This window comes from Chroicocephalus ridibundus, chromosome 10, assembly GCF_963924245.1.
Source record: "Chroicocephalus ridibundus chromosome 10, bChrRid1.1, whole genome shotgun sequence".
Classification (NCBI taxonomy): Eukaryota; Metazoa; Chordata; class Aves; order Charadriiformes; family Laridae; genus Chroicocephalus; species Chroicocephalus ridibundus.
In genome coordinates, this window is record NC_086293.1 from 1,586,000 (window position 1) to 1,607,225 (window position 21,226).

Sequence of the window (21,226 nt, forward strand, 5' to 3'; positions counted from 1 at the left end):
GCGAGGGCGCCGCAGGTACCCAAGAAGATTTGGGCCATACAGGGCTTTTCCGTGTCCCGCGGGCGGCTGCCCCTCAGTCCCTGCCGGTATCGGGGCGGGACAAAGCGGCGCTGCCGGGGATGCTGCGGGTGCCCGGGGCTGGCCCCGGTGCGGCTCGGCGCGGCAGCCGGCAGGGAGAGCGGCGGCACGTTACACGCGGGGAGGCAGAGCCGGGGGAGGAGCGTCGGGGCCGGGGCAAACGCATAAAACCGGCCCCAGGTGCTCGGCAGCCCCGGCGAACGGGCGGCTACCGCGGAGTACAAACTTCAGCCCCCCCCGCCCGCCCCTCGCCTCCCCCGGTGCGGAGCAGCGCGGGGTGCGGGCCGAGCGCGGCGGCCCCATGCCGCCCGGCGGGCCGGGGCCAGCGCCGGGGGCATCCCCCGGTGACATCCCCCGGAGCCCCGGCCGCTTTCCCCCGCGCCGTGCCCGCAGGAGGAGCCGCGCTCTCCGCCCCAGGAGGATCGCGGCGAGCCTCCTGGCAGGCAGGTGATCTGCCTCCTGCCATTTCTGGTTACCCTTCTTCCCACCTCCCCCGCCTTTCTTCCCCCCCGGCTGGACAACTCCCTCCTTTGGAGAACACGCCCAAGTAGCTGAAGAAGAGAGAAAGGGAGGAAAAAAAAAAAAAAAGAAAAAAGGAGAGAGAGAGGGAGAGAGGGAGATAGTTAACACTGAAGCTGGGGGGAGCGCCCGGAGCCGGCGGCGCTCAGGAGGACCCGCAGCCCCATCCACTGCCAGCAATAACGTGCGACGTGTGACAGGCACAGGGGTCGGGGCGACAGGGCCAGGCCGGCGGAGCGGGCCATGGTGAGTGGCGGCGGGGGCCGGCCCCGGTGCGGGGCGGTGCGGGGGCTGCCCCGCTCGGCCCCGCTGCCCTGAGCGCGGCGGCAGCGCCGGCAGCGGCCCCGCGCCCCAGCGCGGCCGGCACCGATTCGCATGTGGGGCTGAGACACGGCAAGCAAGGAATATGAACAGGAAAACAAGGCGCTGGATCTTCCACATCTTCCTGAGCCTGGGGATTGTGTATATCAAGATCGGGTAAGTAACTTTTTTTTTTTTTTTTCCTTCTTTTATAACAATTGCGCTCTCTCTCGCTCTCAGCCTATAACCTGCCCAGACCTGTTACTATTTAACTCGGCAAGACTCAAAAAAAAAAAAAAAAAAAAAAAAAAAAAGATGATGGTGGCGATCACGATTATTTCTTAAAATACAGGTAGAGCCACCGCAGCCTTCGAGCGACCCCCGGGGGCGCAGCCTCCTGCGGGGCCGGGCGGCGCGGACACGGGCGACCCCCGTCCCTCCGTCCCCGGCGCGGGGTGCCGCGGCCGCCCTCGCCCCCGCACGGCTCCCGCCGCTACCTGCCGCCTCCCGCAGCTCGGGGCGGGCCTCCGCCTCCCCGCGGGGAAACCCCCGGGCGGCTGCAGCCGGAGGAGAGCCCGCACCGAGAGGGGAAGGAGGCGGCCGGCCGCTCTCCGGCCCCGCAGCATCCCCGGCCCGGCCAGGTGCGCCCGGCTGCGGGGGGAGGCGGCGCAGCCCGGGGGCAGAGAGCGTGGGTTATCCCTCTTCTCTCCCTCCCTCCCTCCCTCGAACTGTTCAACGGGAGAGGGAAAACCCTCCCAGCCCCGCTGCCTGTGCGTGGCCCGGGCACGCAACGCCGCTGCATGAGCTTTAATTTACGAATGAGGAAGTTTGGTCCCGTTTTGGCAGGAGCCCACGTGCTCCTTATCTCTGCTTTGGCTGTGGAGAGAGGGAGAGGGAAGCGACAGGGGAGAGAGACGAGTACTTTCCGGGGGCACCTGCCAAAGCCGGGTCCTGCAGCGCGGGAAGGCGGCCGGGGTGCTGCATCTGCCTGCAGGACGAGCCTCCCCCCAGCCACCCCTGGTGTCTTGTCGTTGCAGGGGTTTTTCCTCTGTGGTGGCCCTGGGAGCCAGCATCATCTGTAACAAGATCCCGGGTCTTGCCCCCCGGCAGCGGGCGATCTGCCAGAGCAGGCCTGACGCTATTATCGTCATCGGGGAAGGGTCCCAGATGGGCATCAACGAGTGCCAGTTCCAGTTTCGCAACGGGCGCTGGAACTGCTCTGCCCTGGGAGAGAGGACCGTCTTCGGGAAGGAGCTGAAAGTGGGTACGTTGCCTCTCTGCTCGCTACTGACCGGCTGCCACCTGCATGTCACCAGAAGGGGGGCACACGGGGAGTGTCATGGGGCACAGCGGTTGGCCTTGGGAAAGACCAGCCAGCTCACAGAGCTTGTGCCAGCCAGGGCGCGTCACCTTGAGCACGGTCACCTGGACGCTGTGGCTGTCCTTACCCATGGGACAGACAGCTGTGCTTCCCCCTAGCAGGGTACCTGCCCTTGCTGCGCTTCAGGAAAGCAATTCCACGTGCCTTAGCGTCCACCACGGTATTTCCCTGTCCTGCTCTCACAAACCCTTTCTGAAAGGTTTTCCATTTGTGCGCGCAGGGCAGCAGCCTTGGTCAGGCGCTTAAGGATGCGAAGAAGGTGTTTGGTTCTGGTTAAAGGTAGTGGTCAGACATCAAATACTGAGTGGGGTTAGAATTACATTCTTGGGGTGCGGATGCCCCACCAGTGATACTGGCCTGATGTTTCTACCCGTTGGGACTAAGGTCCAGCAATCGGTCTCATTGTAAGGGATTTCCACCACCTGAAATGGTTATTCTATAGCAACTATATTGAGTGCCCTCTCTCCCAGCAGAGAGAATAGGTGTGTTCTGGTTCGAGACGTCAGGGCATTTACAAAAATTCTTCCAACCCACAGGCAGAAGATCCAATTTCCAGTTTCCAGTTTTTCAGTTATTGCAACTGTACAAAATGTATCGAAATTCTTAACTAAAACAAGCATTAATAATGACAAGCACAAATACCTCGGGAAATAAGAGCCGAGATCAAAATTCTCATACACCTGTACAGCAAAACACGTAGCAGTGGCGCTTACTTGTTGTTGGATTCCACAGCACTTAAAATAAAAAGAGGGAGGGAAAGGCTTTTCCAAATACAGGTATAGACATTTTTAGAGCCGTCATTGAAAGCTAAACACTCACGGTGCAGCATTCTGCATCCAGGAGTTGAAGCTGGGATCTGTGGTTTCCAGCCTTGAGGTCTCTCTGCCGCCTCCCCATCTGAAATGTAGATGCAGAAAAGCAGTCAAACGACGCTTAGTGGGATAGAAAACACGGATGTTTCAGGAGAGCGGAAGAAGTGAGCGAGGACAGAAGGTAGAAGAGCCCTGAGCAGTCGTACAGCAGCTCTGCCTGGTTTCTGGCTTGTTGGGAAACCCTCTGGACTGGACTGGCTCCAGGCACCGTTTAGTTACATACGGACAAATAGCAGGATACGGCCCTACTACCTCATTCCTTGCATTCTCACGGAACGCAGAGCTACAGCATTGCCACTCCGCTCTGGAACTCCCGAGAACGCCTGGCATTCACTGAACCTAATACTTTAGCACGTGTGTGCACGCCAAAATGTGTATTTTTTCCAAAACTTAAGAGATATTTAAGGAAAGAGTAGAAAGAGAACAAGGCGACTAAATTTGAAAGCCCTGTTTGAGTTACCGATCTTTCAACACCTTTGATACTCAAACACAGTGAGTCAAGTAGGGAATGTAAAAACCACCCCGCGCGACATTGTGAAACATCTGAAAATGGACCATTTATTCAGATTAGCTCATTGTTTCTGTTCCTTGAGCTGAGCTGTTCCTGTCAGTGATCCATGCAAGTGTTTGCCACTTATGTCAGTGAAGAGTCCATTTGGACGGCTGACAGGTTGGGGCTCATTTAGTCCGAGAGTAACATTTCCTTGAACAGAAAATGTGAGGAGGATTTCTTCTTCTCCAACAAATCATAAAACTGCGGAGTTACTGTGGTCTGTTGTACAAACACGCACTCAGTTCCTTCCCCCCCCTCCCAAAATTGAATTATTTAGCTAGCGGGTTATATTTAGGTCCTTTTAAAGAAAGTCAATATTAAAGGAAGTAGACTTTGATCCGTCTTTGAGGTGATAACTCTTAATACGTTCTATCTATCCATTACAAGGCTAAGATGGATAGGGCAAATTCATCATGGGTTTCAAAGCACAATCCAGTGTTGAAGGGCATCCAAATTATACAACTCATTTAAAGAATAACCAAAAACTTCACATTTAAACAGGTTTACATTTGAAAGTAAACTTTGATTAAAAATCACACGGGTTTGAAATCTCCGGTGGTGAATTTTCCTGGCACACAAGACACGCACGGTGTCTCAAGGGTAAAAATACCCAGGCCCTCAAACACCGTAAAATATTATAACGTAACCAGTCCTGTTCGGGTTGTCTCCTTGTTCTTCCGCATCTTGCCTATCGGCATGCCTAGAAACCTTAAATATTTGACACAGCTCGTCTTTCTACAGCTATAAGGAAAAAGCACCTGTTCCCTACATTTCTCTCTCTTTCCCCAAGATCTCCGTGCCGGGGTGGCTCTAGGTGACCCTCCAGAGAAATAAAAGTCTAATACTTCGCTCTGGTTAAAAAGGGTAAAACCTACGTGCCATAAAGCCGTAAGTCAAATTTAGTGCTCGCAAAGAGGGGACGAGGCCTGTCTGCCTTACCCTGAACAGGAAAGCGAGACACAGAGAAAAGGAGGCCGAGGGGAGACCTTCTCGCTCTCTGCAACCCCCTGAAAGGAGAGGGCAGCCGGGGGGGGTCGGGCTCTTCTCCCAAGGAACAGGCAACGGGACAAGAGGAAAGGGCCTCACGTTGCGCCAGGGGAGGTTTAGGATGGATATGAAGAAAAATTTTGACACCGAAAGGGTTATTAAGCATTTGGAACGGGCTGCCCAGGGAGGTGGTTGAGGCACCATCCCTGGAGGGATTTAAAAGCCGGGTGGACACAGGGCTTAGAGATACGGTTCAGTGATGGGTTTTATCAGAGTTCGGCTGATGGTTGGACTCGATGATCTGAAAAGTCCCTTCCAACCTGGACAATTCTATGAAGGACTGTATACCCTGTAAGACATATTTTAAGGTCACCGTGCACAAGAACAGCCCAGGTTACCATCAGGGCAAAGGTTCTGTACCCTCGTAGCTTTTTTAATTACCAGCCACAGCTCTGGATTCTCAGCCCTTTGACACGGCGTGCGTTACAAAATACTATTCAAACGGCAACTAATACATTAGTAACTTTTATAGTATTCAAAGACTGATTATATGTCTCAGCCGATTGCATCCGTAGAGTTATTACCTCAGAAGTTCGGGGGCACCTTTGTCTTGCTACTGGCAATGGATCAGTGGGCCACGCGTGCCCTCATTCCGCTTTCTCTCCGAGAGGGCTCGGCTCCGCCTCGGGAGGGACAGGGCTCTGCTCGCGCTATGATTAGGGTATGACTTCACGGTGACAGTCATGTGGCTCGCCTGGCTGCCGCACTGCTGGATGCGTGCAGCGAGCAACGTCTAATATCAATTTGGGAGGATGTGCTGAAGTAACTCTTGTGCTAATAGGATTTGCCTGTGTTAGTCCATACAAATAAGTTCCCTTGGATACCCCGGATTCTTGAGAACGACTTCCCAACCCATGATTTTGGTGGCGCACCAAGCTAAATCTCTTCAAAACCAGGTTTTCTTTCTTTCACCTTTACTGAGTCATCTGTTTCATGAGCGCTATTTATAATTTAAATTCATTAAGTCATTAATTCGTTGTTTAAATTCTCTTGTTGATGCTTCAGGGTGACTCAGGAGGCTCCTGGTGGCTCTGCCGCTGTGTCGCGGAGGGACCCTGGCGCGCTCCTCCGCTGGGCTTCTCTTTTCCCATTTTTAAAATGGCACCAGGGACACCAGCCTTGGCGACGCGCTTTGAAATCTGTAGGAGGAAAGCATCAAACTAAACTTTCCTGTTCTAATCTGTAGCATGTGTGTATCCGCTTTTTAACGAACTCGCATCTAATCTGTCTTCCAGTGCATTTAGGTATAGAGTTTTAGTTAGCAACCATTTGAATTCATCCGTGCTTCATATGGCGTATTTGCGATCACAGACTTGAGTTTCCAGCTCGTGCTTCCAACCAGCACGCAGCGTATACTCGCTGTTTCTTGTGTCATTTTAGCTAGTTTGTCCTTCAAAAGAGAGATTCTTCCCTGCTGACACGCTGGGGGTGTCTTATCGTGACAGCTGGTGACAACAGCGCCAATACCATGAAGAGAAATAACGGAGTAAAAGCGACATCCGTTTACTCCAGCTGAGGGCTTGGTCCAATTATGACAGGAAATGACAAAGTCGCAGTCGAGATCAAAGCAAGGATTTTTTTTCTAGACAATTCTGTAGACACCTTATTAATAATGTAAAATCACAAAGAGAATTTTTTAAATAACCATGGAGATGACGCAATGCTGCAATTATGGACACTTTTAAAAACAAACATATTTGTTACAGCGGTCAGCAGTTCTGCTCCTGAAGATGGCCACAATAAAAAACAAAGTTTTTAAAGCAGGCTAGGCCAAAAATCCCCTGCCCATCTCTCTTCAGGTGAAACGCGCTTCAAGCCTAAACATCCGAGCAACCGGAGATGCCTTTGATAGAATCTGAAAATCAGGCTGGAGCTCTGGTGGGTCACAGCAAGGGCAGGTGCTACGGCGAAGGCTTTCCGTCAGGTGGCCAAGTAGCCCGTTTTACAGCGAGCCACCTTGTGAACGAGTCGTCAACAGAAACCGTGCTGGTTGGGCTAAGCCCAAGCCAAGGAGTAACTATCTCAAATAAGCGCCTTAGGGTATGCATACATTTCATGGTATCTAGAGGACAGCACCGTATCAGCACCATAGGGCAAAAATAATACAAAATTATGGGGTTTTGTCATAACCGCGCGGCGCTGCCACTATTAAATGAGACTTCCCAAGTAAACATAATACAAACTGTTTGACTGAATCTCTGCAAAGTGACGCAGCAAAGTGGAAACTCGTTTCAGAGCAGATGTATGGAAAGAAAGGCAGTCTGGCTGTGCGGAGCCGTCACGGACCCTGCACGGGAGAGGATGGAGGGAATCAGCCGGGGGCCACGAAGACGCGTGGGGTCCCTGAAAAGCATTACAGCAAAACTGGTTTCCACCAAGTTGTCACCCTAGTCTTACTAAAATCCACCAGTTCCTTGGGTCCTTTCACGCTGAAAAACTTTTCAGCGTAATCACCTCGATACCTTCAGCCATCTGACGTTCCTCAGGCGAATAAAGGAAGCTGAAATCAAAACAAGGACCTACGTGGACAAACTGGTCTTAAAATTTGCGAGCGTGGCCGGCCCAGTCAGCACCCGTGGGTGCTGCGCACGATGCCTGTGGCTCAGGGATCACTGCAGATGTGCCCAGCTGTGCCCAGTAAAGCAGGAGAGGCTGCTTTCTCTCCCCTTTATACAGTACACTGTTAGCTCTACGCTGCTCACTGGACTGAATTTAGCAGGGATTTATTTTCCATACGTTAAAATAAACTTTTCTTCTATGGCTTAGAGCATGAAGGAAGAGGGGACATTCCCGCTCTTGCCTACTGAAACAAATGACACCTGCTCTACAAGCCAAACTCTAGCTAGCTTGTTCAGTAGCTATCCGAAACTTTTGCTTTTGCTCGTACAGAGAACACGATCTAGCTCCTTCTCCTCTCTGCTCTGGTGGAGTTAAGAGAAAAATAGAGGAGAACTTAATTTTGTCACTGCGTTAAAGGCAAACGTGTTCGAAAACACCCAGGTACAGATGTGTTCGAGAAAGGATCGATCATTTTCTAGAGCTTTTTGGTTTTAAATACCGGCCTAGTCTCCTGTGTCGGGTTTTAAAGTGCGATTCTTTGAATTATAAACTAACAGACCAAGTAAACAACCACGGGCAGATTTTATATTGCGGATTGCAGATTTTAGATTACCTGCACCAGCCTGTGGGAAACTAGGTTCCAAGGGCTGCTGCACTCTTCAGTGCGGTCAATATTCAGAACAAAGATTGAGAAGGACTCTGTTTTCTGAACCGGTGGCGTTACAAATCTCCTGAGATGCACAGGAAAGAAATATTGTTGTCGTTAACAGGAGTCTTGCTATCTACTCCAGCAGGGTCAGGATTTGCATTTCTGTGCGAAGTTTCCAGCCCTTACAACCAGTTTCGATGTCAGGATCTTGCAAGAGAACAGTTATTTGCAGGCAAAAGAGAGGCCAGGCTGAAATACGGCCTGAACATCCAAACCCCGGCATGCTGCTGTACGCCAAAAAGTCAATCTTTCTCAGCAGGGACTGTCACTGTAAGATAAAACATTGCCCCAAGGTCACTGCAGTTGGAATTCCCATCAGAAGGTTTTCATACCTGCCTTCAGATGTGTCTTGTGAGTACATGTTTCAGGGGAACAAAAAGCTTACATTTCGTTAGAAAGGCAGAAGAGCTATCTGCTAGCGCGGGGTCAGTGCGGGCGGGGGGTTTCTCGAGTAAGGCACCGGGGCGGGGGGATCCGAGCCGGCCGAAGAGGGGAAACTCTCGCTTGGACTCCAAAATAGCGGCTGTGATTTTTGTAACGCACACGCCTTGAGCAGTAACTCTGTAAGTTTAAAGAAGAATATTTTCAAAAACAGTCGCTATACCTGGAGCGTTTTCCGCTCCCCCCCCCAGAATTTCGTGTGTTGAAGAAACAAACGTTAGCTGGTGAACATGGGCTGTCACCAAACCGCCCAAGTCTCCAATACCCCTTAGAGCAGCCGTACGTATTTTATTTGCCGGTGCTAATCTTTGCAAAGAACACCTTGCGGGTTTATAGGGGACTGCCATTTTCATTTCAAGTCAGTACGATATTTTAAGGCACCAAACCCCTCAAAATTTCGAACCGCTACAGAAGGCGGAAGCAAAATGGGAGGGGGATATTTACGTGATTCTTTCTAAGCTACCATTTGTATTAATCACACATGCTGGGTTGAAGAAAGATAAAAAGAAAAAAACCTGCAAGACCATCCATAGTCTACCAAGAAAGGAGGAGGCACACCCCAAAGCGGGCAGACGATGAGTTCTGCTCTTCGTTTTTCCTGGCTATGAGTTACGACCTCGACAGAGGTCTGTTAGAGTAATGTTAGCTATGGCGCATAATTGGCAAAGGTACGCTGTTATTTTCCATCTTTATATTTTCACAATCATATTTCAGCTCGTGTCAGCGCAGATAACTCCCTCTCTGACCCTTTGGCTTTAAATAGCAGAAAATACAACCCATGTTTTCCAGTGAGATAAACAGAAATTTGTCTTTTTTATTTCACAGCTTAGGCAATTTATGAGGGGGACTGACAGGGCGGGCCGAGCTATTTAGAACCAAACGTAGATGCCGAGAGGTGAACTGCCGAGCACCTACCGACCTCCTGCCAGTAAATCCACGCTGGATCTCGCGGGCTTAGCTCCTGCTTCCCATGCAACACCAAGGTCTTGTGCTTCTTCTTAAAACTAACTTCTCGTGCCTCATCGGCGTGAATGAAGCTTTCTACGAGCTGCTCAAATTTTAAGATTCAACTTAAAAAAGATGTTGTTGGCTAAATTAAAAGCGGAATGCAGACCGCTCGTTGCAGCTGGTACGCAGGCAGGCGACTTTCCCATCAGCCCAAGCCCAGTCCCACAAACATTTATACGCAAGAGAGAAGATAAGCGTTATTTGGAGGATTTATTGCTCCAAGGTTGTATTTAAGTATGCTCGGTGTTAGGAGAGCCACCTGTGCTGGTAATATTCGTGTTTTCACTTACTTGTGATAATCTTAGTGCTTCCTCTAATGACATCTGAGCCCCCGCGGTGGTGGTTGAGTGTGCAGAGCTCGGAGACAAAGACGGCTTGGGATTGTCCCGCGCTACCCAGCGAAGGGTCTAAAGACAGGGCTCCGGTGCTTTGGAGGATGATTTGCATCGACGGAGCGGAGCTGCAGAAATATTGGAAGCCACGGACGCCAAGCTATCTGCCATCAAAGCAAATGGAGCTGCAACAACCTTATTTAAGTCCAGAAAAAAACCAGAAAGAGCAAGGAGATATTTACGTCCGACACGTGAGGGGGAAAAAGCTTCTGTGTTGATGCAGCACTGAAGCACCTGTTTAGCCTGAGGACAGCCCCAGGGCTGGACGGGGGGAGCAGAACCGGGCAGACGCCGATGCCCACACCCCACTTGCAGGCCGAGTGCTGGTGGTGGCACTGCTGGGGCCGGGCACGGCGGGCGGGGGGGGCGTCTGCCCCCACCCCGCCACCCCCGGCGCGTCTGCGCTGAGCTTGAGCATCGCTTCTGGTACGACAGCGGCCGTGCCTGGAAACGCTGCCGTGGTGAGAGAGCCCTGTCGGATGTAAACGACCAGCGTCACCCCCGAAAGACTGCCAGGTCCTTCTCTGAAGTTTCTAATGCTTGGAGGTCACCTCCGGCGCGTGTTTAGCTTTCGCTTATTCGAGAAAATATGAAGCACGTGTAATTCAGGGGCTGAAGGGAGGGCTTACGATTCTTGTACGCATATAGCTAACCCTGCAGGTTTCTCCACGACTCCTGCAGGTCTCAGGCGGCCGTCATTCTTTCTTTTGCCCGTTCACTCATCACAAGTGCTTCCCCGTGCACCCTTGCAAGTCACTGGCTGGAAAAGCCTCCACAGAAACCTCTTAAGTTGACCCAGCATCTGGGATCGTGATTTGCACCAACCCTCCCACAAAGATCAATCGATTTGTTCATTATATGCATTTTAAAATTAAACTTAATTTTTTTCCAAACATTTTTTAAAAAAAAGTCATAGATTTAAGTCTAGTTGCAGTTCAAGGATGGATTCAGTGGGAACTGACTGCAAGAAGATTTAATTCCTGGGTCTCCACCCCATGTGTCTAGGAAATGGGACAGAAAATTGAGAGACAGCTTGAGGAGCTCATGCCAATGAGGACATTTTATTTAAGCCCTCTGCGAAAGGTCTTTTTTGATCTCAGTGCTGAAAACGTGCTAGTTTGCTCTTCCAGCGACTGTCTGATCTTTCTAGCCAGCTAGAGAAGGCAATGACTGCAGATTCGGGTTTTCCACACTCTTGCAGTTATACAGGAGAGCGAAACCCTTGATGCCATCAGCCTACCGACTAACTATCTGGTTTTGCCAGGGAAGAAGTGTTTGGCTGATTCTGGTCGTGAGCCAAAGCGGGCTCTGTCTCTCACAGGGGGTGATGCGTTGCTGCCCGTTCTGCTCTTTCTTACCCTGTATTTTGTGCCATACCTCCTGCTTTGCGAACTTTCTTTGTCCTCCTGAACCAGAAGCGCTGTTCCCACCCATGAAATATTTTGGGATGCTACAGTCACCGTCACCTACAGCTTAAAGCAAATACAACAGAGTCTCAGTACTGTGTTGATATCAAAGGCGGACCTTTTTCTAACGCTAAGATGCTCAATTTTTTACTACTAAATTTTCAGAGGGAAAGTAAGGCACAGGTCTAAGTTGACTGTCAGATGCACATAAAAAGTGTAGGCTGAAAAGTAAACAAGAAAGCTAATAAAGTCCTGGGCTCCCCGGGTCAAGAAGGACAGGGAACTGCTGGAGAGGGGACAGCAAAGGGCTACCAAGATGCTGAGGGGACTGGAACACCTCTCTGATGAAGAAAGGCTGAGGGATTTGGGTCTCTTCAGTCTGGAAAAAAGACAACTGAGGGGGGATCTTATCAACGCTTATAAATACTGAAAGGGGGGGTGTCAGGAGGATGGGGCCAGGCTCTTTTCAGTGGTGCCCGGGGACAGGACAAGGGGTAACGGGCACAAACTTGACCATGGGAAGTTCCACCTAAACCTGAGGAGGAACTTCTTTGCTGTGAGGGTGGCAGAGCCCTGGCACAGGCTGCCCAGAGAGGTGGGGGAGTCTCCGTCTCTGGAGACATTCCAATCCCGCCTGGACGCGTTCCTGTGCCACCTGCTCTGGGTGACCCTGCTCTGGCAGGGGGTTGGACGAGATGATCTCCAGAGGTCCCTTCCAACCCTACCACTGTGTGATTCTGTGATTCTGTAAAGGAGGACCATATCAGGTCATTTCCCAAATCGTTCGTCTTTGGGAATCCAGAAGTGATGAGGTTGCACCTTTCAACCAACCCATATTTTGAGATTAGACAGACCGTGGAGCAGGACTCGCTTGGCCAGCCTGCTCTAGAGCATCAGCAGAGGCTTGGAGGAAACCAACGGGGCCTGCGAGGAGCAGCTGCCTGAGTGCACCCTGTTCAAGCAGCGTCTCCCTCTGAGGTCCTCCAGGCATTTCAACCGTCCCCTGAAATCAGAAATAGAGGAGTAGTATTCGCTATTTAAAGGTGGCAGGAAAACACATGTGCTCCTGTCATCCCGTTTGGTTACAAACCCCCTGTTGCGCTGTTCGGGTGGCTAAAGCACTGTCACAGAAGAGGCTCAACATGAACCCAGCTCCCCCCTGGCCTGTGTGCTGATGTTTCTGTGAGCCAGACAAGGGTAATGACGCTTAAAAAAGTGAATCATTTATGGAAAACGGGGACAGTTTGATGCAGACGTGACAAGCCTGTGCCACTTCATCAATACTGCACAAGTGCCAAGGTACTTCCTTACCTGGATCAATTCCTCCAGACACCTGCTTTGTTTGCCTTGTAGTCACTGTAGTCGCCTTGTAGTTTTAAAAAGCTGCTCAACTTTCCCACCGAACAAGCCCAAGTTATAAAATAACTTAATTTGTGTCGTATATTTTATGATCAGCTTGACATTGGATTCTGGTTCTGCCTGTGCTGGTTTTATACTCTCTGCATTGCATTTTTCTCCCCTCTAAGAAGCGAAAGAGCTGCTTAGTCTTTACAACGTCGAGTATGTCAGATTGAAATGATCTCCTAGTGTTCTTTCTTCTAGATCTTGAAAACAACTTGTGCTAGATCAGAAATCACCCAACCGAAGGAAAAACAGAACCAGATACAAATTTCACAGCAAAATGTTTTTTTGACGATGTCTCATTTGCTGCTTCATAGCACAGAAATCTGGCGTAATGCATCGCTCCCCTCCAAGCGGAGAAACGGGGGTTCCTTATTGTACCTTCCGCTGTTCATCAGTGCGTTGTTCTTACCGTCGGACTTAAAATAGCGAGGATATTGTTGGGGACGAGCTGGAGGAGGAACTAGAGAGGTGCCGTGGCTGGTGGATTCGCTCGGGAGTGGGACCCCGCTTCACCTGCCGCCTCTGGGCTCCCCAGGGGGCCGCAGGGGCTCCGAGAGCACAACTCCACGCGCACCTAAAGCCTGGGATTCCTATCCGACATTCAGATTTTTCATAGAAAGCCACCTCTTCTAAAAAGCCTCATCTGCAAAGTCCACAGTCATAACAATTCAACGTACTATGATTTTTCTTTTTCAAAATAAAGGAAACCGGGAAATCCTTTTGGGAAGCCTGACGCTTGACTACAGGTTCCTCGATACACGCAGCGCGCAGCAGTACCGATGGGACTATTGCCTGCGCTAATAAAAGGGCACGAAGCTGCCTCTTAACAGATTTTGATTATGTCATTTTCCTTTCCATTTCACTTCCTTGCCATAAGGAAGGGGATGTTTTTCATTAAAAGAACCGCTTAGTAGTGACAACTACAGAAATCTAGATCACGTCCGTGAAAGGGATGTCGCTGAGAATGAAGCTCTTGTAAGATTTCTTCCCCGAGTGATTATTTTTTTGAGAAATCCGATAAACAGCAGAAATGTGCGTGTTTCGTGCATAACAAACCGTTGCCAGCAGCTGAGGTCTGCCAGAACTTGACTGGCGGGTGTTTGGAGAAGGGAAGCTGATCTCCCCATCTGCCCTCTCCTAATTAAGAGCCCCGTTCTGATCCGATTGATGCGAGGGTACATTTTGTCGTTGGAGAAAGAAGAGCAGGGGCAAGTTCTCAGTTTGGGAGACCCAAGAATTTGCAAAGGGCCGTTCAACAGACACGGGCCGCCTCTGCAAACCTCCCTGTGATTTGTAGGGGCCTTCCCTCAGCAGAACTAGCTCCAAAAGCCTCGCAGATCCCATAGGCTCCACGCGTGGGAAGACCACGCACCAGAACGCAAGAAAGCTTCAAGAAGATAAATTAAATCATAGATTTAAAGGAAGAAACCCCCCCCCAAACAAACAGAAGCCTGTCACTACAGCCATACTGCACAGAATAATATTGGCTTAGCCACTTCCTCGCCGCCCCCCCGTGAGGCTGCACTTTGCCTTGCTTTTGTCATGGTACCTACAACAGGCCAGGGTCGGGTTTTTTTCCATCCAGTGAGCAATTTTGAAATTGGAACCAAAACTTATTTCATTGAGTTTGCACAAATGTCTGTGTTGGAAACTTTGTGACACCTACAATGTGCAAAAAATACTCCAGTCCAGCTAAAATATTTCCAGAACAAGATTTCTAACAGATGGGTTTTTCCTGTAGAAAAATACCTTTCCGTGTGGAATTAAGTTCCTAAATAAAATTCCATCTCTGAGACGATATTTCAGAAGTCGAATATGGATGCTTTAGCAATTTCAGCCCCCATTCCACCTAGTTTCTTTTTTTGTGTCTTTCTTTTCGAGCTAGAGCATTTGCCACCCCAGCCTTTTGCCGTAAAAAGTTTCGTTTGACAACTTCTAATACCATCTGGAAATATATATATATATATATGAAGTTGCCTAAATAATCCTGTGTCTCCTACTACCTCATGGAGAGCTACCATTTTAGAGAGCGAACACCCACAAAAATCAATACTGCAAAGAGAAGAGACCTGCTTATGCCTGCAGATTTACAGCACTTCTAATAATAGCCTTCTGATGTTTGCGCTGCAGGAGCCTGCTTATCTCTTTCTAACTAATGTCACCATGTTGTATCGTGTATTTACGGCACCGTTTTCATTGCAGGTAGCAGAGAAGCAGCGTTCACGTATGCCATCATCGCTGCCGGAGTCGCACATGCCATCACGGCTGCCTGTACACAGGGCAACCTGAGTGACTGCGGCTGTGACAAGGAAAAACAAGGACAGTACCACAAAGAGGAAGGATGGAAATGGGGAGGCTGCTCCGCTGACATCAGATACGGAATAGGATTCGCCAAAGTGTTCGTGGACGCCCGGGAGATTAAGCAAAATGCAAGGACGCTCATGAACCTGCACAACAACGAGGCCGGGCGGAAGGTAAGATGTGGCCATCTCCGGGCCAGGAGCGGAGACGGGGTTAGGTCACGTACGGTGCCTGAGAATGACACCGCGCTTCCACGCTAACGTCACTTCACAGTAGACAAGCAGGCACCTTAGCAAGCTACGCAAGCTTGGTGGACCATCTGTCTGTCAAACACCTGTCTAAATGTTACTCGTTTACAGTTGTAAAGAGAAAAAAAGCAAACAAACATTTTATCTGGAAAGTCAAATGGCACTGATGATAAAAAGCTTGCCTGCTACTGGGTGGGTGAACGGGATTCTCGTCAGGTTCAGACATGAACCTCTCGCTCAGTTGAAAAGGGATCATTTTCAACCCAACCGTTCAAACCTTGCTCTTTGTGTGAGGACTACCTCCACAAGGAGAAAAACACTTGAGCAGAAAGACCACGGGCTGACTCCCTGTTACACCGTTACGTGGGTTTGGTTTATCATTTTGCGCGGCAACATTCCCACCCCCCTCCCTGTTCTTTAGGAACAGGCAGCGGGAAGCAGCTACCGCAGCGCCAGCGCCGGGGAAGGCAGGAGCTCTTCAGCTCCCAACACACGCCTTTCCCGGCGATCCCGGGCACCGACTGCCTCGCATTTGCTGCCTTTGCCGTTTGCTGCCCTCGGCCAGTTTTCCGACTGTCAATGGTGGCCGTTGCAGACACGAGACCCGACCCGATGGGTCCTCACAGGTCAGGCGTTGCCTGGCACAGCCGGGAGCGGTGCCGGTGGCGGAGCTGGTGATTCACAGCAGCTGGCAGCAGGCGGGGGACGCTCGTGTGCTCCCCACGCGGCCAGTGCAGGTACCCTCCGGCCCCCTCTCCATTCGGGAGTCACCGTTTTGCCGATCCCATCTTACCGAACGAATGTAAATCCTCTTGGCTTTCTTCCCTCTCTCTCTCACCTTCTCCACCGTTTGCGCTCCCCTGCGTTAGCACTGAGTTTAGCATCACGTTAGTGTCACTTGGAAGCAAGCGGGAGACGGAAGTTAGGAACAGCAGTTCGTTTGTGGATACTATTTTTATTGGGGTAACTACGTGTAACTACCTCCCGGACATCTCCGCTTACGCTGGAGCCAAGCAGGTTGTGTTGAAGAAAAGCCATTTCCACCCCCCAAAAAAAGCCTAACTTTTCTTTTTTATTTAATGCTACTGTAGTAGTTTTATAGGTGAGATTGTGGTTTTACTCTGTCTAGTATCCCCGGCAGCCGTGTCTGGCTCTCTAGTGCAAACACGGTACTTCAAAACACTAGCAAAATTAACACCGAATTCTGAGAATAACTCAAGGACTAGCCGTTAATATTTGTTAATCAATTCATTCAGTGTCTTTATTACTCGGCTTCTGGGTAGCATGAGGGCACATACCGAAAAGCCTGGTAAAACACCAAGGCTTTACCAAGGTACAACACCCACAGCCTGCCCCGCTGTACAAGCACAAATCCGCTGAAATAAAAAATAGCAGAGAAGTTTCACCTTGGTGGGAATGCTGCTTCCCTGAAAGGTCCGCTTTTTTATTCGGTGGCTGCCGGCAGTAAAATTCCCAAGAATTGACGCGCCGGCCTACAGAGGACTGCAAACACAGACGGAACTGGCTGCTGTCTTAGAAAACTGTTTCCATTACCAAGCTCAAAGATATAGACCAAAAAACCAGAAGCTGCATTTCTTGGATCTGTTACGACCCAGGTACGGAGCTAGGGTAGAGGAGGAGGGATGCTAGTCCTGGAGCTGGCCTCCGGGAAGGCAGGGCATTCGGCAGCCTCCCCTCGAGGACGTGAGCTCCTCGTCTTTCTCACCTGTATGTGCGCAATTTGCTCTCCTAAAAGATTCCGCCTGGAAGATCCAGCTCCGCGCGTGTTATCTGAGAGAACAGTGGTGTGCGCTATCTCTGGCGATCGGCCATTTCTCCAGCAGGCTCAGGAACTGTTCTGATCTAGAGATATTTCTACGCTTCTTCCTGCAGCCCTTACAGAGCAAAATTACTGATCTTTGTTCGAACAAATCTCTGTTTGAAATCTTCGGGGGAAAGAAAGAGTAACGCAACTGAGAAGAGGCACGTTACTCCACCGTCCCGTAGAGAATGAATAAATGATGTTTTTGCTAGAGAGATTCCTTTCAGGCGTTGCTCTTCCGTGAAAGATCACAGTATTTAAAGACAATTGGCAGAGGGAGGCCATTACGGGTATTTGGCAAGCTAGCTCTCTCACAACCTAACCCTTTCACAACAAAGACCGTCTTGTTTTGAGGTGGTACTCTCCCTTTTGGAGCAATATGGATCTTATCAGCCTCCACACAATCTATTCTTGGTGGCTTTCCTCTGGGCTACAAATTCTTGTCTGGTTTTACTCGCCCGTGGCTAGGTTTTTGATGATATTTATGCACCTACGAGACAGACTGGCACCTACTGGGCTTCCAAAAATAAACTAGACGTTCAATCCTTATTGATTTGTTATCTGCACCTGTAGGCACCGCTACGCTGTTCAGAAGTCAGTTCCCCCCTACTTCTTTGGTCTTGCAATGCGAAACTGCGCTCTGTGCTGTCCCCACTGCCCCGGGCGCCCAGGAACGGCCCGTCAAACCCTCCTTCTCTAGGATGACACCAGCTGCAGGTGATTCGGGATGCACTCTGGCAAATCGTACATACATTATTATCTAGTTGTCTTAAGAATCACTGGTAAATTCATCTGCCGGGCTTACCAGGGGAACTGGGCATAGGCAGGACTGCATGGTATATAAACCAACAGAGAACCACCAGGAAAAGCCCGACCCAGACTTTTCGGAGACCTCAATTCAAGACTTTCCACCTTCTCAGTCTTGTTTTACCTAGGCAGATGTCTGTCTGCTTCCTGTGGTGCCAACAACCGTCTCGCTGAACTTACTGAACGCATGACTCTGTCAGAGCAACAGTCAGCTCTTTCTAGAAGAAAATGAAAACTGACTGTGTCGAACGTGGAGGATTGTAGAGGTCAGAGACGGAGAACATCCACGTTCCTTTTCCTCAACAGCCTTGCTAGGGCAGTGCTTGAAAACCACCGGTGCGCACACCCAGGTGCAGTGAGAAGCGCTCCCACCGGCGACCGGCGCGCATCAAACGGTCCCAATTCCAGCTGCTCCCACGCTGCAAAACCACGGCCATGGCACCCGCAGCACGAGCAGCCGTGACGCCTCCACGGCTGGGCTGGGGCAAGTAACACTCCTCCTTACTGTTAAAGGACAGGGCTCTCACTCTCTGTTTCTCTGTCTTGGCGACAAACCACCAGGACTCGCTTTTGTAGCACGTAGCCACAACTTCGAAGTTCCCAGGCTACTTGGGAGGGAAGCGGCAGAGTTCGAAACAGGGGTCGCGTACACCCTACAAAACCGGCCCCAAGCAGCCCGAGAAGCCTCCCATCATTCAGCAAACCTACTGGAGAGCAGCTATTTCTGACCGCCAGAAACAGAGTTTAGGGTGTCTTTCCTCTTTGAATTAGTATTTCCTGAAATGCTGATTCACTGCAGGAAGAAGCAAGCAGTACAGGGAGAACAGGAGGAGAATTCATAACAGCTGGGTCAGAAAAGAGAGATAAAGCTTGAATTAATTTAAAGGCGTAATCCTGATTTGCCCTGCAAACTTTCACGAGAGGGGTTATAATTGCAAGACGGAATTGTCTGTTAGCAAATTTGTCTTCTCAGGTACAAAGTTAATTAAATTGCTCTAAGTAACACAATAACGTATGTCTGAGAGACATTTATGCTCCAGGAAATAAAAATGTTATTCTCCTAGTTATTCTGCTAAAAAATAGCAAAGTAGGTACTGAAAGGTTCTACGTATTTTGGCTGTAAACTTCTCATTCTGACAGCGTGGCAAGGTACATGACCAGATTGCTCTCTCCTCTTTTTTTTCTCTGTGACATTGAAATTCCACGAATGGCATCTTGCATCAGCGTTACATCATATTAAGTATAATGCAATATTATGAGTCATTGTTATAAATCATGGGCACAGGCTGCATTAGAAGGCTTTTGCAATTCAAGAGCACATCAAGGTGGATTTTTCTTCAGCGTTTCTCTTTGGAGGCATACCTAGGTGCACTAACTTTGCAACGTCCCTTCATCATGAAACGTCTAGATGTGGCGCTTCAGGGCATGCTCTAGTGGCAGAGATTGTAGGCTGTTTGGTTGGACTCGATGATCTTAAAGGTCCTTTCTAACCACGAAGTTTCTATGACTCTATGATTTCTATGATCCTCTGAATGAGTAGCGTTTGGGTTTTCCCTTTGGGCTCTCAGGCTGGCGGGAGGAGCGCAGTACGTGCCCAACGGAGGGGCTGCAAATACCAAGCAAAGCCAGGAGAAACCAGGAGGTGTTTTGAAGCGGATCGTGCAATGATCACAACGGACTGTTTAGTATTTTATCCTTTAGGGAAAACTGTAATCATGTTGAAGTGCAACACCAGCATTTAGAAAGCCTGGAGTTCAGGAGTTCTCCCAAGCTATTCTGCAAAGCCCACGCTTCTGCCACTCACCCCTTTCACTGCTAGCGCCTCTGACCTCAGGAGGAGATTGCCGCCTTATAACTTTCCTGAAGTTCTTCCAGTTCTTGCATAGTGTGCAATCACCACACCACTGCAAGAATTCAACTCTCCTCTAGGGGAGGCAGCTATTTCTGCTTCATTCAAGATACCTTTTGCTTTAACTAGCCTATTAGCCTGACTGCAAGGAGCAGCACAGAACACAAGCTCTTGCAGATGAACACCTTGAAAGGCTGCAAGCATCCAGCGTGTTGTTAGAAAAGAGGCAACACTAAGAAAAGAGACTGCCAAACAATTCTACATCTATCATTTTTCCGAATATAGGCACGGAACTCCGGGGATGTAATAGTTCTGCAGAGGGGGTGCAGCTTGTGGGCTTGTGCCGGTACCCGAGCGGTCCGGCGGCTCCGGGTAGCAGCTCTGTTTCCAGAAGATGGTCAGAGCAGCAGATGCCAGTACCGCCTGGCAAGCGTAGTGTTAGCAGCGTACGGCTGAGGTGCCAGGAGGACACGGGACCCGCAGTGGAGCCAAAAGATTCCTTCCCACCTGCCGTCATCTGGCCCTAGGCAATCTGTGCACACAGCGCAGCTGGCTAACAGGAACCAAACCCCTGTACTTCTGTATTCGGCTGTCTCTCAGCTCCATCACAAAGAATGTCTCTAATGGCACACGCGCACCAGGATAAAGCTTGTCTGTGTCTGGAGCTGCTGAAAATTACCATAGACTCCAGCGAGTCTAGGAGACCCGCTTGGAGCAGAACAGGGCTGGGTGAGGCTGCCCTGATACTCCTGGCACCAGCAATCAAGCGATATTATAGTATCAGCAGCACAGCCACACGCTTCTTGGAGTTCAGAACTTAACAGTGCCCTTGCCGTTGCACTTAACATTTTCCAATGGGTTTTCAATTTTCTTTCGTTTTTTTTTTTTTTTTTTTTTTGGACACCGGCACAGAAATATCCCTGCTTTTTATATTGAGAAGCTTCTAGTTCTTAATGTTAGGGATGCTCCTTAAACACAAAGCTGATGAATGACTTCCCTCTTTACTGGCAGATCCTAACTACTGCCGAAATGATCGCAGCCGCCGTCCGTTCCTCATTTAGAGTGGCTTGAAGTTGGAAAGCATTTTCCAGGAGTAACGTTCCACTTCTAGTTACAAATTCCTGTGCGGGATCCTGAAGAGAGGAGCACACTCGGGACTAGATGTGATGCCTCCTTGCTCAAGAGCTTGTTCCTTTACACCCAGCTCCCCTCGCTGCTCCCTCAATTGGGCCTCCGCTGTCGACAACGTGTTGAGTGCGTAAAAGCAACAAGCCAAACGCTTAGCCCAACGCTGTGTCTGCAAAACAAAACTGAGGGAGCCCTTTCTGGGGCTTCTTGCCGGGTTGATAAGAGACCAGGAGAAGGCCTCCTGTGTGTCCGTGCCCATAGGAAGATGGGGAGCTCAGTCTGTCGGCAGGCAGGCGCCCCTTGTTGATAGGGGCAGTCGCCGTCCTGACAGATGAGGTTACTAGCCATGTCAACGTGGAGCCTGGCAGCGGAGAATGGGGCAGCGCAGGGGCACAACTGAAT

The 21,226-nt window shown here is 50.1% G+C and overlaps 1 protein-coding gene across 1 annotated transcript in view; it reads left to right on the plus strand.

Moving 5' to 3' along the window:
* The first annotated feature begins 265 nt into the window (after nt 1-265).
* WNT7A (Wnt family member 7A) overlaps nt 266-21,226 on the plus strand; it is a 42,884-nt gene continuing 21,923 nt past the window's right edge. The window contains exons 1-3 of the mRNA XM_063348142.1: nt 266-1,074; nt 1,935-2,161; nt 14,872-15,143. Coding sequence (XP_063204212.1) covers nt 1,004-1,074; nt 1,935-2,161; nt 14,872-15,143 — 570 coding nt within the window. The 5' untranslated portion in view covers nt 266-1,003. The remainder of the gene's footprint in view (nt 1,075-1,934; nt 2,162-14,871; nt 15,144-21,226) is intronic.